Source organism: Pteropus alecto, unplaced genomic scaffold (assembly GCF_000325575.1).
Source record: "Pteropus alecto unplaced genomic scaffold, ASM32557v1 scaffold7, whole genome shotgun sequence".
Classification (NCBI taxonomy): Eukaryota; Metazoa; Chordata; class Mammalia; order Chiroptera; family Pteropodidae; genus Pteropus; species Pteropus alecto.
In genome coordinates this window covers 48,205,242-48,221,421 of record NW_006494614.1, presented here as the reverse complement: position 1 = coordinate 48,221,421, position 16,180 = coordinate 48,205,242, and the positions used below count along the sequence as shown (strand labels likewise).

The 16,180-nt window shown below is 35.5% G+C and overlaps 1 protein-coding gene across 1 annotated transcript in view; it reads left to right on the top strand.

Moving 5' to 3' along the window:
* The window catches only part of GDPD4 (glycerophosphodiester phosphodiesterase domain containing 4), a 101,539-nt gene that overhangs the window by 32,172 nt on the left and 53,187 nt on the right, over window positions 1-16,180 (top strand). The window contains exons 7-9 of the mRNA XM_015600276.1: window positions 676-753; window positions 1,550-1,695; window positions 2,096-2,178. Of these exons, the coding sequence (XP_015455762.1) occupies window positions 676-753; window positions 1,550-1,695; window positions 2,096-2,178 (307 nt within the window). The remainder of the gene's footprint in view (window positions 1-675; window positions 754-1,549; window positions 1,696-2,095; window positions 2,179-16,180) is intronic.

Genomic DNA, 16,180 nt, shown 5'->3' with positions numbered 1-16,180 from the left:
CTGGGGATTGGGCAGCCTGCGTCTTCACCTTCTTCTACCTTCAACCAATTCTAGCTGTAGTGATTCTGTTCATCTAGACCCCCAGGTGACTCTGCTTGCGGTTTGCTCCATGTTTCCATCTCAACTTGGATGTGGTCACAAGAAGGGATGAGTGAAACTTATATCATCTGTGCTATTTTGACTGCTTCTCCTAGTCACAATTCTTTTAGTTTGATTTCAAATGCTGCTAGTTTCAACTAATGAGCTTATACTAGGTCCAGATATCTCTGGTTACATCCTAGTACTCAAAGCAGAGCCCTGAGAGTCCCTTTCACACCTGGGCACTTAGAGCAGAAATGCCCACCTCTGCCACTGGTTTCTCCTCCATTCTTTGTCATAATATCAGGAAAAGAAAAGAGAATCAGAGCTGCACATTAAATTGTTTCGGGTTATCTCTCAGCACCCTTACTGAGAAACCAGGATCTTCTTTCTACGTCTCTTTTTACTGTTGCTTAAACAGGAAGTTCGCTTCCTGACTTGTGTGAGGATGGAGACAATGACTGGACTGAGAGTGTTGCCACTGTGTGTTTGTACATGTGTGTGTAATGTAGATGGAGAATTGGAGAAAATGTCTTGGGGCTAGAGTTTAAAGTGGACAATAATGAACTCTTTTCTTTTTCATTTCTGAAATTTTAGTTAGAATAAGAAGATACAAGATGACATGGTTCGAGAGAGAAAGAATCAAGAGATTTAATATACTCACAAAGTTAAGAGGTTAGAGCTGGGAATCTATATTTGAAAGTGATTGAAGCATAGGTGGTAACTTAAAAATGTACAAATTTGTAAAATTCTCTGAGGTCTATACTAGTAATTTTGGGGGGAAAGGCCAGCAATAACAGGTATTGTAGATGGGCTCAATGTTTGCGTGTGTGTATGAGAGAGAGAGAGAAGCAAATACCTAATATTTAGTATCTATTATGAGTCAACACTGTCATATTAACTCTGTGAGGTAAATGTTAGCATCAAGATAGCCCCATTTTTCAAAATGAAAGAAATAAAGACCCAGAGAGGTTAGGCAACATGACCTTAGTCACAGAATTAGACAGAGGTCATGTCTGCATCTGAACTTAGATTTCTGTCAACTAATGCCCCTTCTACTCTACTATACTGCCTTATGTATAGGGGCATTTCAGGCTGATCTTTATAACAAGCTTCAGGGCTTTCTCAGAACCAGCCAATCTATCTGCTGAAAATATATTCCATATATTCCTTAAGATCCCCTCTCCTTCCTTTCCTCCTTACTACCTGTACAATTCATTCCATTGTAAATTTGCAGTTCTAATAATACTGAGTTAATAATAATGCTCATATTTGCATAGTCCTGTGCTTTCAAATCACTGAAAGTAAGTGGGGACGTGACAGAAATAGAGAGTATATCAGTCAGTCCAGACAGTTGATGAAACCCAAGCACTGGGTATTTACTGACTGCTACTTTGTGATAGTTGCTTGGGATGGGTCTCCATTCCTCTTTACCTTTTTATTCACTCCCCACTCCTTCTGACTTTTTCAGCTGTACAAGTGGCTATTGGATTGCCCTTTTTTCTCATCCTTTTATGTCTGTATGTGCTGCCATTGGGTTTTTATTCTCCCTGCATTCAGGAGAAGGATAAATTGGGACCCAAGCCACATATCTTCGGACATAGAGGAGCACCCATGGTAGGTTAGAGCATAATGGATATGGGTGAGTACAGGTATGCATGGGATGTGTAGATGAAAGAAGGGAACCTCAGAACCATAGGAACACTTGGAGGTGAAAAGGCTCTAGCTTTAGATAACAAGAATAAAGAGTTAATTGTAGAGGTTAGACTTGAGCCCAGGTCACCTAATACCACCAGGTCCATTTCTCTACTGCGCCCAGTGACATTGTCTCACCTGAGCAGAGTCCCAGAATCAAATTGGGTAGAGGAATATATAGGCAGGCTCTTTAAAAATAGAGCCCAGGAAGCCAGAATCTGCTTCCTAAAACGCTTTCGTTACTGGGCTCCCACACTACCATAGAAAGGATGTTGAGAGGAGAAACTCTGAGAGACAGAGCCTAATGTCCTTTTCTCCACAGCTGGGGCCTGAGAATACCATGATGTCCTTTGAGAAAGCTGTTGAAAATGGGGCCTTTGGGCTGCAGTCCAACATATACTTAAGGTAGGAAGCAGGGTCGGGGTGGGCAAGAGGTAAGGCCAATGCCATGTAAGACGACCAGCCTGGCCAAGCTGTAGAGAGGGCAAACCTTGGGGAATTTCTCCTGTGTTCATATGCCACTTATGCACATAGCACACACGCATGGACCACTTCTTCCTTACAAATCTTACAACTGCATTCTTAATCATAAGCTCATAAATCACACACATAATTCAAATTTGTCCCCTCTGCAAATCATGCTTAAAATTTAACTGCATGCACTACCTAGCAATCTGTTTGCCTAACATTCCTGGATAACTACTATATTCCAGGCCTCCTTCTGAGTGCTGCAGAGAGGCAACTAAGATAAGTCCTGTCTGAGAGATGTTCTCAGCTAGTGAAGGAGACATGGCATGTTTATAGATACCCACAGTATGAGACCATTTGTGGGGAGTGCCTCCCAGAGAAGAAAAAGTCAAATGCCGTGGACCCTCAATGGAGGAAAAACTTCCTCCTATAGTGTGAAAAAAATCTCTGTACTTAGAATTGTGTTTGGGTTGAGTCTTGCAGGAAAAATATTATTTTAACCAGCAGATATGGGGAAAGAGGGTATTTCAGGCAGAGGCAACAGCTTATTCAAAGGCACCTAAATAAGAATTAGCAAGTTTGTAGACCAGTGAGCTAACCTGTATGAATGCCAAATTGACATGCTCTGGGGACAGGAGAGGAAAATGTGAGGAGGAGGATTGGCTGCAAGGCTCACTGAGATTGGATCATGGAAATTACTAAATGTGTAATTGGCTGCCATTGTGGTTTTAACAGATTACCTTACTGTTTTACAAGACGTGTTTCAGAAAGACTTACCTGGCAGTCTATGAGGGAGACTTCTCAGAGAGATGGGTAGTAGACTGTAGCATTGTCCAAGGGAACAGCTAAGGAAGATTGGATCAGAACAGGGGTGAGGACAAAAAGATATGCTTTGCTGTAGAATCTATGTGCCTGAGCAGCTAGAAGTAGAAAGACTTCATCTCTAGCATGAGTATATTAGTGAATGTGGTGTGTACAAAATCCCTTCACATCCATTCTCTGAGGCAGACAGAAAAGAAACAAACATTCTAATTCACACCTGAGGAAATGTGGTTTGAACCTGGATTCAGTGACAGGAAATGTATTGCTGAGGTTGCAGGCTAGCATATACATGTTGAAACCAGAGTTTGAATTATATTTCCTGACCCCCAACTGGGGTTCTTGACACTACCCAGCACTGAGAACTATACCATGTAGAATATTTGGATCAGAATTGAAACGGGATGTTCTGTCAGAACTCCTGGGTTTATTTGTGGAATTGCATGGTGATCATGGCATAATGTGGTAAAGATGCTGAGCCAGTGAGCTCCTGGCATATGGTCTTTCTTTTCTCACTTCTGTGACTTCAAGTGTGATGTAGATGATCCTTCCAACACCTCCTTTTCTGTATTTGATGACATCTTCATTTCCAGTGTTCATCTCCTCTGCATATTTCACCATCCACCTTGATGGTCATATCCTCAGCTGCATCATTACCAAAAATTGCATATTGGTCAGGACATGAATACCACACCAATAATTTGAACAGGAAAAATATAATATCAAGAATTACTAAGTGGTAGGATGTGGTTAACTATAAAGCGATATAGGGGACCCGGGGCATATAAAAGTAGCAAGTGTAGCTACCCGATGAAATGTAGTAAGCACATTTCATCCTATTCTTTCTAAGAAAAAAAATCCCAGAGAAACAAAAAATAAAAACTAGGTAAAATTCACAAAGCAACTGACACAGGGCTCTGAAAAGTAGGGGAAAAGAAGGTGCACCAGCTAAGGGCTTATTAAGACTCAAGGAACTACCATTAAGTAGTGAGTTCCCTGTTGTTTTTATTATTGTGTTGTTTTGTTTTGTCCTCATATATTCTGATGTGAGTTCTGGAGACACCTGAAACCCAGAAACACCTATAGCTGCAGGCAAAAAAAAAAAAAAATATATATATATACATATCTATCTATCTCTCTATATATATACCACAAAAGTCTACTCTTTCTATTAAAAAAACTGGGAAAGTGGTAGCCTAGCAGGATATAAACATGTTGACTATCTTAGCTCCACTCAGGTAAACACCACAAAAAAATTCACTGTCCACCCTCTCAATGCCTAAACCTCTAGCCCTAGAAGCTATGGGTAGATTCCTGTCTTCTATTCTTGCCCTTAAATAAGAGGAGTACCCCTCTTCTTGCTCCACCAATTGGAGATGAGGAAAGATTATTTGAGAGTAGTTATCTAGATAAAGTGATTTTTTTTTTATTGTGGTAAAATACACTTAACATAAAGTTTACCATTTTATCCATATTTAGATCATAGCTCAGTGGCATTAAGCATATTCACTTTATTTTGCTACTATCACTACCATCCATGTCTAGAACTTTTTCATCTTCTCAAACTGAAACTCTGTAGCCATTAGGTAAAAATTTGTTGATTCCCCCTCCTGTCAGGCCCTTGCAACCACCATTCTATTTTCTCTCTATGAATTGGACTACTCTAGTTTTCTCATACAAATGGAATCACACAGTATTTGTCCTTTTGTGTCTGGCTTGGTTTACTTAGCATAATGTCAGTGATCATCTATATTGTAGCATGTGTCAGAATTTCCTTCCTTTTTTCTTTTTTTATTGTGTTAAAACACATATAATATAAAATTTCTCATCTTCACCATTTCTAAGTGTATAATTCAGAAGTATTAACTATATTCACATTGTTGTGAAAAAGATCTCTAGAACTTTTCATCTTGGGAATCTGAAACTCTAGAACCATTAAACCATAACTACTTTTTGCTCCCTCCTTTAGCCCCTGGTAACCATCATTCTACTTTCTGTTTCTATGAATTTGGCTTCTTTAGATACCTCATATTAGTAGGATAATATAGTATTTGTCTTTTTGTGCCTGTCTTATTTCACTTAGCATAATGTCCTGAAGTTTCATCTATGTTGTAGCATGTGACAAGATTTCTATCCTTTTTCAGGCTGAATAATATTCCATTGTATATATGTACTACATTTTGCTTATCTATTCATCTACCAACTGATATTTTGATTGTTTCCACCTCTTTACTATTTTGAATAATGCTGCTATGAACTTGAGTGCACAAATATCTTTTTGACATCATGCTTTCAGTCTTTTGTGTATATACCCAGAAGTGGAATTGCTGGATCATATGGTAATTCTACGTTTAATTTTATGAGGAACTGCCATGCTAGAAAAAGGGAATTTTTAAACCTGTATATAAAATCCTGGGCAGACTTTTGTATAACTGATACATGAGACCAGATAGAAGCAATACAATATAAGATCTGATAACTGAACATTGGTCTGTAACACCATCCAGATAATTAATAGGTGTTAACACCAAGAGAAATAGATATTGGAATTATCTAAGAATTTTAAGTAGCTATCATAAAATGTCTCCAACAAAGTGTTATGAATACTTATTAAACAAATGAAAACATAGAAAGTATTAGCAAAGAAATAGAATAAAGAATAGCCAAATGGAAATAAAAGTTCTATAGACAGAAGAAATGATTTAAAAAGTCAACTTGTATAGATATATCAAATCATTATATTGTATATCTAGAACTAATATAATGTTATATGTCATTCGTTTCTCAAAATGGGTGAAAAAGTCAACTTGGGACACAATAATAAAGAAGGAGCAATGGAGAGGGTAATGCATAAATAAATAAAATAGAAAATTCTTTAGAACTTAAAAATTTTGTTTAAAAGCAGAAAAATATAACATTGTCTGATGTGTGTCTCAATATATTTTGATATATTTAAGACAACTATATCATAAAGGGGACATGGTGAAGGAACCTAAAAAGTGCTTACATTTCTACAATCTACTTGAATGTTTGAATTTTGACACTAGTAGAATGTGGTAAGTTAGGTATGTATATGGTCATACATCATCTGCTGACGTGGATACATTCTGAGAAGTGCATCATTAGGTGATTTCATCATTGTGCAAACATCACCGAGTGCGTTTATGCAAACTCAAATGGTATAGCCTACTACACACTAGGCTATCTAGTATAGCATAGTGTTTCTAAGGTACAAACCTGTACAGCATTACTGTACTGAATACTGTAGGTAATTGTAACACAATGGTAAGTATTTGTGTATCTAAACACATCTAAAAATAGAAAAGGTGCAGTAAAATATATAAAAGATTGTGTGTGTGTGTGTGTGTGTGTGTGTGTGTGTGCGCGCGCGCATGCATATACATGGTCACACATTGGAGGGACAAGGGAAGGACTTTGGAGGTAGATGCTATCAGAGACTAAATGTCAGAAGGAGGGAAGGAAGAAGGGAGATAAGGAAGAGAAGGAGCGAGAAAGGGAGAACACAAATCAAAAGAGATCCAGAGAGAGATGAAAAATAATAAAAGGGAGAGGGAGAGGATAGAGAGGGAGAGGGAAGGAACAGGACTGGGTAGAAAGAGAGATAAATAGAAACTAGGTTAAGGTGAGTGAGTTAGTACACATGAATGAGTGTGTATCATGTGTGCAGAGGCAGGTGTGAGTGGAGGGCAATGGGCTTCCAGGCTCCCCTTCTTTCTAACCCTCTCCCCTCGCTCCCTAGCCAACTCTGTGCCCCAGCCTCAGGTGCAGGGCATATGGACAGCATGCCGAGCCTCCTTGTCTATTTAAGTCACCCAGAACAAAAATAAAATCACCCAGAGCAGGCAGTAAATTCTACCTCTTAGTCAGGTCCAGCCTTATCTTCTGCATTACAAACAGACTTTTTGCTTATAATCCATTTAATCATATGTGATCAAAATTGAATATACACACAGTTTATCATTGACCAAAATGCCATCATGTAATGCATGACCACACTGTAATCTCTAGGGTAACCACATCAAAAAATTACACAAAGAGATATACTAAAAAACACTATAGATTAAAAAAAAGTTCAAATAACCAACAGGAAAGCCAGAAAGAAGAAACAGAGGAACAAGATTAGAGGAAACAAGCATAAAACTAATATAAAAATGACAGACTTAATCCTAACATTAGTAAATATATGAAATGTAAATTATCTAAATATACCAATTAAAAGACAGACTGACAGAATAGATTTTAAAAATGTGACACTATATACTTTCTACAAGAAATTCATCTCAAATGTAATGATATTGGTAGATTAAAAATGAATGGAAAAATATGCAAATTCTAATCAATCCTGGGGTGGCTGTATTAATATTAGACAAAGTGAGTGGGTGGCTCCATAGTGTAGTGGTTAGCACGTCTGCTTTACGCGCAGAAGGTCCTGCGTTCGCACCCCAAGTGGAGCCACAGACCAAACCCCAGATGCGCCAGGCCCCGGGTGCAGCAGGCCCCGGGTGCAGCAGGTCCCAATACCCGCCGCAAGCGTGTGGGAGGAAACGCCCCGCCTTCAAAAATCTAGTTCTTAAGGGGAGTCGGCAAACTCCGTAGGTCAGGGGTGGAAGTGGGGGCGGGGGGTTTAAAGATGGGAAAAAAATAATATTAGATGAAATGATTTCAGAGCAAAGAAAATCACCAGAGACAAAGAGGGATATTACATAATAAAAACTGTTAATTCATCAAGAGTACATAATAATTCTAAATGTATATGGACCCAAGAACAGAGCTGCAAAATACATGAAGTGGAAACTGACAAAGCTGAAAGAAGAAATAGACAAACCCATAACTATAGTTAAGGACTACAATACCCTCCTCTTAGAAATTAGTACAATCACTAAAGATAAAACCATTAAACCTGCAGAACAGTTGAACAACGCCATCAACCAACAGGATGTGACATTTATAAAACACTCAAACCAAAAACAGCAGAAGGCACAGTCTTTTCAAGTTTCTATAGAACATACATCAACACAGACCATATCCTGGGTCATAAATTGCAACCAATTTTAAAATACTGTAATTAGAATGAGTTCTCAGACTAGAATCACACTAGGAATTAGTAATAGCATTAACAAGAACATCTCCAAACACTTGGAAACTAAACAAATCTACTTCTAAATAATCCATTAGTTAAAGAGGACATCTTCATTTTATAAGTGTTTTGCAAAAATTCCTATTATGTGGGTTGTCTTTCATTTTCTTCATACCAACTGATTTGACAAAGATGCAAGGCAATTCAATGACTGCTGCCTTACACCATATATAAAAATGAACTCAAAATGGATCAATGACATAAATATAAGAGCTGAAACCATAAAATTCTTAGAAGAAAATACCAGGGTAAATCTTAATGATCTTGGATTTGTCAATGGATTCTTAAATATGGCACTTAAATCATGGGCAGCAAAAGAAAAAAATAGGTTAACTGGACTTTTTCAAAGTTAAAAACCTTTGTGCATCAAAGAACGTGATCAAGAAAGTTAAAAGACAAATTTACAGAATGGGAGAAAAATATTTGCAAATCATATATCCGATAAGGGTTTAATGTCTAGAATTTCCAAAGAACCCCTACAATTCAGCAATAGAAAGACAACTCAGTTAAAAAATGGACAATGGACTTGAAAACATTTTCCAGAGAAGTTACATAGGTGGCCAGTAAGCACATGAAAAAATGCTCAACATCATTAGGAAAATACAAATCAAAACCACAATGAGATATGAGATATCCCTTTGCATATGCTAGTATGGCTATAATAAAAAAAATTTAGAAAATAAGTGATTGTAAGGGTGTGGAAAAATTATAAACCTTTGTAAATTGCCAGTGGAAGTGTAAAATGGTGTAGTCACTCTGGAAAACAGTTTTTGTCCTTAGAAAGCTTAACATAGAATTATCACATGAACTAGCATTTTTACTCCTAAGTATATTCCCCTAAAAAATTGAAAACAGGGACTCAGACAGATACTTATTGTTTATTGCAGCATTATTTATAATAGCCCAAAGTTGTAAACAACAGATGAACAAATAAAATGTGGTATATACATACAATGGAACATTATTCAACCATAAAAATGATTAAAGTCTGCTATAACATGGATGTTACAATATTAATGAACATTGAAAATACTATGCTAAGTGAAACTTGCTAGACACAGAAGAATAAATATTATTTACATGAAGTATCTAGAATAGGCAAATTATAGAGACAGAAAGTAGATTAAAGTTACCAGGGACTGGGAGAAGGGAAGAATGGAGAGTTATTACTTAGTGGGTACAGAGTTTCTGTTTGGGGTAATAAAAGTTTGGAAATAGATAGTGCTGATGGTTGCAGAACATTGTGTATATAAATATAACTAATGTCACTGAATTCAGAATGGCTAAATTAAAAAATGGTAATAACTCGAAATGCTGGTGAATCACAAATACATATTGCTGTAGAAAATGTAAAATAATATAACTGCTCCGATAAGTTAAGCAAATTCTTACAGAACTAAACACATGTTTACCATGCAATCCAGAAAGTGTATTCTTGGGCGTTTATCCCAGAGAAAATGAAAATTAATGTTCATACAAAGACTTTACATTAATGCTCTTAGGTACTTTATTAATAATAGCCAACATATGGATAATCCCAATGTCCATCAAGAGGTTCAAGAGGTAAATGGTCAAGCAAACTGTGGTGTATCTATATCACAGAATTTTACTCAACAATAAAAGAATAACCTATTGATACATGCAACAATTTAGATGGATTTCATAATTGGGGAATTATGCTGAATGAGTAAAACCAGTCTCATAAGGTTATATACTATATACTTTTGTTTATATATCACTTTCAAAATGATAAGATTAAAATGATTGGAAATAAATTAGTGGTTTGGTGATGGTGAAGAAGGGGGAGAGAGAGAGGTGGCTGTGATTATAAAAGGTAGCATGAGACTGTTGTATTTTTAATGCTGTATATCTTGATGGTAGTGATAGCTACCTATATCTGTACATGTGATAAAATGAACATAGAACTAACGCATGCAGAAATAAGTGCCTGTAAAACTAATGAAATATGAATAAGGTCAGTAATTTTATTAATGTCAGTTTTGTTGTAATATTATAGTATAGTTATGTAAGATTTTGCTATTGGAGACAATTGGGTGAAGGCTATATAGGATCTGTATTATTTCTTACAAACCCATGTGATTATAATGATCTCAAAATAGAAATTTTAAAAAAAAGTGCCATCAGCTTTAAAAAAAGAGACAAGCTGATTCTAAAATTGATATGGAGTCAAAGTCAGAGGAACTAGGATAGCTACTACAATATTGATAAAGAAGAATAAAGTTAGAGGAATCACACTATGTGATTTCAAGACTTGTTGTTTACATACAGATAGTGTCCTGTTGGAGGAGAGTCAGACATGGAAATCTCTGATACAGCAGGATAGAGATTCCAGAAATATGCCCCTGTACATACACCCACCTGGTTTTTCACAAAGGTGAGCAATCAGTTCAATCAAGTAAAGGTAGTCTTTTCAGTAAGTGGTGATGGAAAAATTGGACTTCTATGGGGAGGGCAGAGAACCTCATACAATACCTCACACCCTACACAGAAATGAACTCAAAACGAATCATAAATCTAATGTAAAATGTAAAACTCAAACTTTTAGAAAATGTCATAACAGAAAAATCTTTGTGACCTAGAATTAGATAAAGTGTTCTTAAACATGACACCAGAAATATGAACCACAAAAGAGAAAGTAAGTTGGACTTTATCCAAATAAAAAAAGCATTTGCTCTGTGAAACACCCTACAAAGAGGATGAAAAGACAAGGTAGAGACTGACAGAAAATATTTGCAAACCCATATCCAACAAAGGACTTATATCCCATTTACATAAAGAACTCTCTCACCTACCAAACAAGCCCATTAGAAAATAGGCAAAAAACATGAACAAACACTTCACCCAAGAGGATGTACAGATGGCAAATAAATGGATGAAAATACGGTCAACGTTATTAGCCTTTAGAGAAAACAAAGCCATAATGAGACATCCCTACACACCTATCACAATGGCTAAAATAAAATATATATATGTTGACTACCAAATACCAGCAAGATTGAGAAACAACTGATTCTCATATGTGTTTTGGAAATGTAAAATGGTATAGCCGCTCTGAAAATCAGTTTGGCAGTTTCTTCTAAAGTTAAACATCCACTAACCATATGACCCAGCAGTTGCACTCCTGGGTATTTATTTATCCTAGAGAAATGAAAATGTATGTCCATACAAAACCTGTATGCTAATGTTCAAAGAAGCTTTATTTGTAATAGCCCCAAACTGGAAAGAACCAAAATGACTTTCAGCACACTAAAGGATAAAAATGATGGTACCTCCATACAATGGAATACTATTCAGCCACAAAAAGGAATGAAATATTGACAAACACAACAACTTGGATGAATCTCAATTGTATTATGCTGAGTGAAAAATAAAATCTCAAAAGGTTACATATTGTATGATTCCATTTACATATCACTCTCGAATGAGAAAATTATAGTGGTAGAAGACATACCAGTGGTTGCCCGGGGTTAGAATTAGTGGGGAGGGTCTGACTAAAGTAATAGCATGAGGGAATTTCTTTGTGATGATGGAACAGATCTGTGTCCCAATTGTGGTCACACAATCTATACATGTGATAAAATTTGTGGTAGTACGTACATATATGCACACATATACACATACATAATGAGTTATGTTCATGTTTGGAGTTGATTCATCCTGACATTTTAAAACTTTTCAGGACCCCATATGCTGCTCTATTTCATGACTTGCATCTTTCTTATAGGCAGCATTTCTCCAAAGAGTTATTTCTGCTCTGTCTTCCTTTTGCTTTTCCAATCCCTTTGGAGCTTACCCCAACCACGCTTTTTTCACACCATTTCACTGAAATCTTGCTAAGTTACCACTGAACTCAAACTTGTAAAATATGATGGTAAATTTTCAGTTTCCATCTTAACCTCTCAGCGTTTGAATATGCCCTCATTTTTTAAATTCTTTCTTTATTTGACTTACATAATATATACTCTCTGATTTTCTTCCTTCCTGGCTGTTTCCTATGTAATTTTCATTGCTCACTCCTACCAATTTTTCTTGCCTTCAAAATGTTGGAATTTTGGGGATTTGTGATAAAATTTTTGCAAGGAATGCTCATCTCCGCCCCACACCCAAAGTGAACTTTGACAGTGTTTACTCCACTTTGTAAAATTGCAAACACATTGTTCTCAAGAAATGTCAACATGTTTATATGAAACTTTCATTTGAATATAGCATTTTTGAGAAACATTTGTAAAGGAGGAGGTATGTCTGTTCCTCAAAAGCAAATAATGTTAGCAGTTATTTAGTATCTGAGAGAAAGCCTATGGAAGGCCTTGATAAGAATCTATGCAAAGAACTTTTGGCTTCTGAGGTTTAGCATAAAAGCCTAGCCAGCCTTACCCTCACTGAGCATGGGACAAGTTCCTCTGGAGAAGGCTGAGTGGCACTGTGGACCTCCTTGTATGGGCCAGAAGGAGTAATCTTGCCAGCAGTTGCTGGGAGTCAGTGGAAGCTGAGGCAGAGAGACTGAAAGATCCCAAGAAGCTTGTGTGAGCCTACTGCCCCATTCCCAACTACTCAGTCTCTACATAGTATTTTAAGGGAAATAGTTGTAGATGCTGTATCTAAGAACATGTGTGCGTGTGTGTGTGTGTGTGTGTGTGCGCGCGCGCTTGGGGGAAAGCAGGTGGTAGGGAGAGAGAGCAGTAATTTCTCTCAATATTATCTACCCTTTAATGTCCATGATGAACAAAATGTCCAAATATAGAAAAAGATATTTCCATAAAGATGTACCAAAGTCAAAACACGAAAATCAGTTGCATTTCTATATACTAACAACAAACATTCTGAAAAAATTACAAAGACAATTCTATTTACAATAGTATCAAAAAGAATAAAGTACTTAGAAAACATAACCAAAGAGGTGAAAGATTTAAACTAGAAAATGTTGCTGAAAAAAATTTAAGAAGACATAAATGGAAACATCTCTCTTTTGAAAAGATTGTTAAAGGAAAAATTAATAACAATAGATTCTGAGATATCTGACAGTAACAGGTCATACGATGGGAGAGGTGAAATGGAAATATACTGTTAAAAGACTTACATTTTAAACACACAAAAATATATAATATTTAAAGGAAGCCATATTAGAGCCTGAGGCAGAAGGAAAAATCAGTAATACTAATTCTGTCTATATTTAAAATTTAATATTTTTTTGTGGATTTTTTACATCAATTTAGATTTTTAAATATTGTATTAAAATAGTATTTACTTTGATTACTGATTTTTTTGGGAGACCTCGCTTAAATTTTATACCTGAGGTGAGTATGTTACTATTTAGCTGTTTTCATATTCCTTGTCTTTTTTTAGTTTAATAGAGTATTTTTTAGGACTTAATCTTCATTGTTGGCTTATTAGCTAAACCTCTTTTATTTAGTGCTTGCACTAGAGTTATATGATCTTTAAGCTATCACCTCTTCCTTTAAATATTATACATTTTTGTGTGTTTAAAATGCAAGTCTTTTAACAGTATATTTCCATTTCACCTCTCCCATCGTATGACCTGTTACTGTCAGATATCTCAGAATCTATTGTTATTAATTTTTCCTTTAACAATCTTTTCAAAAGAGAGATGTTTCCATTTATGTCTTCTTAAATTTTTTTCAGCAACATTTTCTAGTTTAAATCTTTCACCTCTTTGGTTATGTTTTCTAAGTACTTTATTCTTTTTGATACTATTGTAAATAGAATTGTCTTTGTAATTTTCTTTTCAGAATGTTTGTTGTTAGTATATAGAAATGCAACTGATTTTCGTGTTTTGACTTTGTATTCTGACTTTTTTTCTGAATTTTTTGTTTTTGTGTGGCATTTTTAGGGTTTTCTACATAAAAGATTGTATGATCTGAAAACAGAGGTAGTTTCTTTCTGTTTCAATTAGGATGCATCTTATTTCTCTATTTTGCCTAATTGCTCTGGGTAGAACTTCCTATACTACTATGAACAGAAGTGGCAAAGGCAGACATCTTTATCTTGTTCCTAATTTTAGAGGGAAAGCTTTCAGCTTTTCATCATTAAATATGACGTTCACTGTGGTTTTTTCATATATGTCTTTTATTATGTTGGGGTAGTTTCCTTCTATTATGTTTGTTGCGTTTTTTAATTGTGAAAGGGTGTTGAATTTTTCTCATACACTTTTCTGTAACAGTTGAAATGATCATATTTTTTTCCCTTAATTCTGTTAATGTGTTTTAAATTGATGGATTTTGGTATGTTGAACCATCCTTGCACTTTAGTAATAAATTCTGCTTTGTCATAGTGTATAATCCTTTTAATATACTGCTGAATTTTATTTGCTGGTATTTTGTTGAGAATTATTGCATCAATGTTCATAAGGGATATTGGTCTGTAGTTTTCTTGTAGTGAGTTTGTCTGGATTTAGTGTCAAGGTATCCCTTTGACTCTGTTCACCTTTAATAATCTTTTCTTTCTGTTTCTCAGACTCAATAACCTCTGTTGTTCTCTCTTCACATTCACTGATTCTTCCTTCTACCTGCTTTAATCTACCTTTGAATCCCACTAGTCAGTTTTCCATTTTAGTTATGGTACTATTTAGCTCCAGAATTTCTTTCTTTTTTCTTTTTCTTTTTTTTTAAGTTTTTAGTCTCTTTATTAATATTGCAGCTCTTTTCATATGTTATTTTTGACTTTATCCATGTCTACCTTTAGTTCTTTAAGTATTTTTAAGATAATTATTTTTAAAGTCTTTCTCTAGTATATTTGTCATCAGCTCTTTTTTTTCAGGGACAGTTTTTGTTGACTTATTTATTTAAATTAAATTTTTTTCAATTATATTTGGCATACAATATTATATTAGTTTCAGGTATACCATATAGTGATTAGACATTTATGTGACTTACAGTGTGGTCACCTCGATAAGTCTAGTACCCATCTGACACCATACATAGTTATTACAATATTATTGACTATATTCCTTAGGGTATACTTTACATCCCCATGACTATTTTGTAACTACCAATTTGTACTTCTTAATCCCTTCCTCTTTTTTCCTCACCCCTGCAACCCCTCTTCCATCAGGTAACCTCAAAATGTTTTCTGTATCTGTGAGTTTGTTTATTTTGTTCTTTAGAATCCACATATAGGTGAAATCATGATGTTTTGTCTTTGTCTGACTCCACTCAGTGCAGTATCCTCTAAGTCCATCCGTGGTGCTGTAGATGGCAAGATTTTATTCTTTTTAAAAAATTTTTTTATTGCTTAGTAATATTCCATTGTATATATGTCCACCTCTTTTTTATCCATTCATCCATAGGTGGACACCCAGATTGCCTCTATATCTTGACTATTGTAAATAACAATGAACATATGGATGAACACGTCCCTTCAAAGTAATATTTTGAGTTTCTTTGGATGAATACCAAGAAGTGAGATTACCAGGTCTTTCTTAGTCTCTTGTTATATAGCCTTTGTTTTAAAGTCTATTTTGTCTGGTATAAGTATTGCTACCCCAGATTTTTTTTGTTTCCATTTTTATGAAACTTCTTTTTCCATCCTTTTACTTTCAGCCTGTGTGTCTTTAGATCAGAAGCGAGTCTCATGTAGGCAGCATATATAAGGGTCTTGTTATCTTATCCATTTGGCCACCATATCTTTTTATTTGAACATTTAATCCTTTTACATTTCAAGTAATTGTTGATACATATGTAGTTATTGCAATTTTATTATTTATATTTTTTATCTTTTTTCCTTCTTCTCTTTAAAGAAGTTCCTCTAACATTTTTTTGCAATACTGGCTTGTTCTTGATGAACCCCTTAGCTTTTTCTTGTCAGGAAGCTCTTTATCTGTCCTTCAGTTCTAAAAGATAGCTTTGCTGGGTAGCGTAATTGTGGCTGTAGATCCTTGCTTTTTATCACTAAATATTTCATGCCATTTCACACACCCCCATCCCC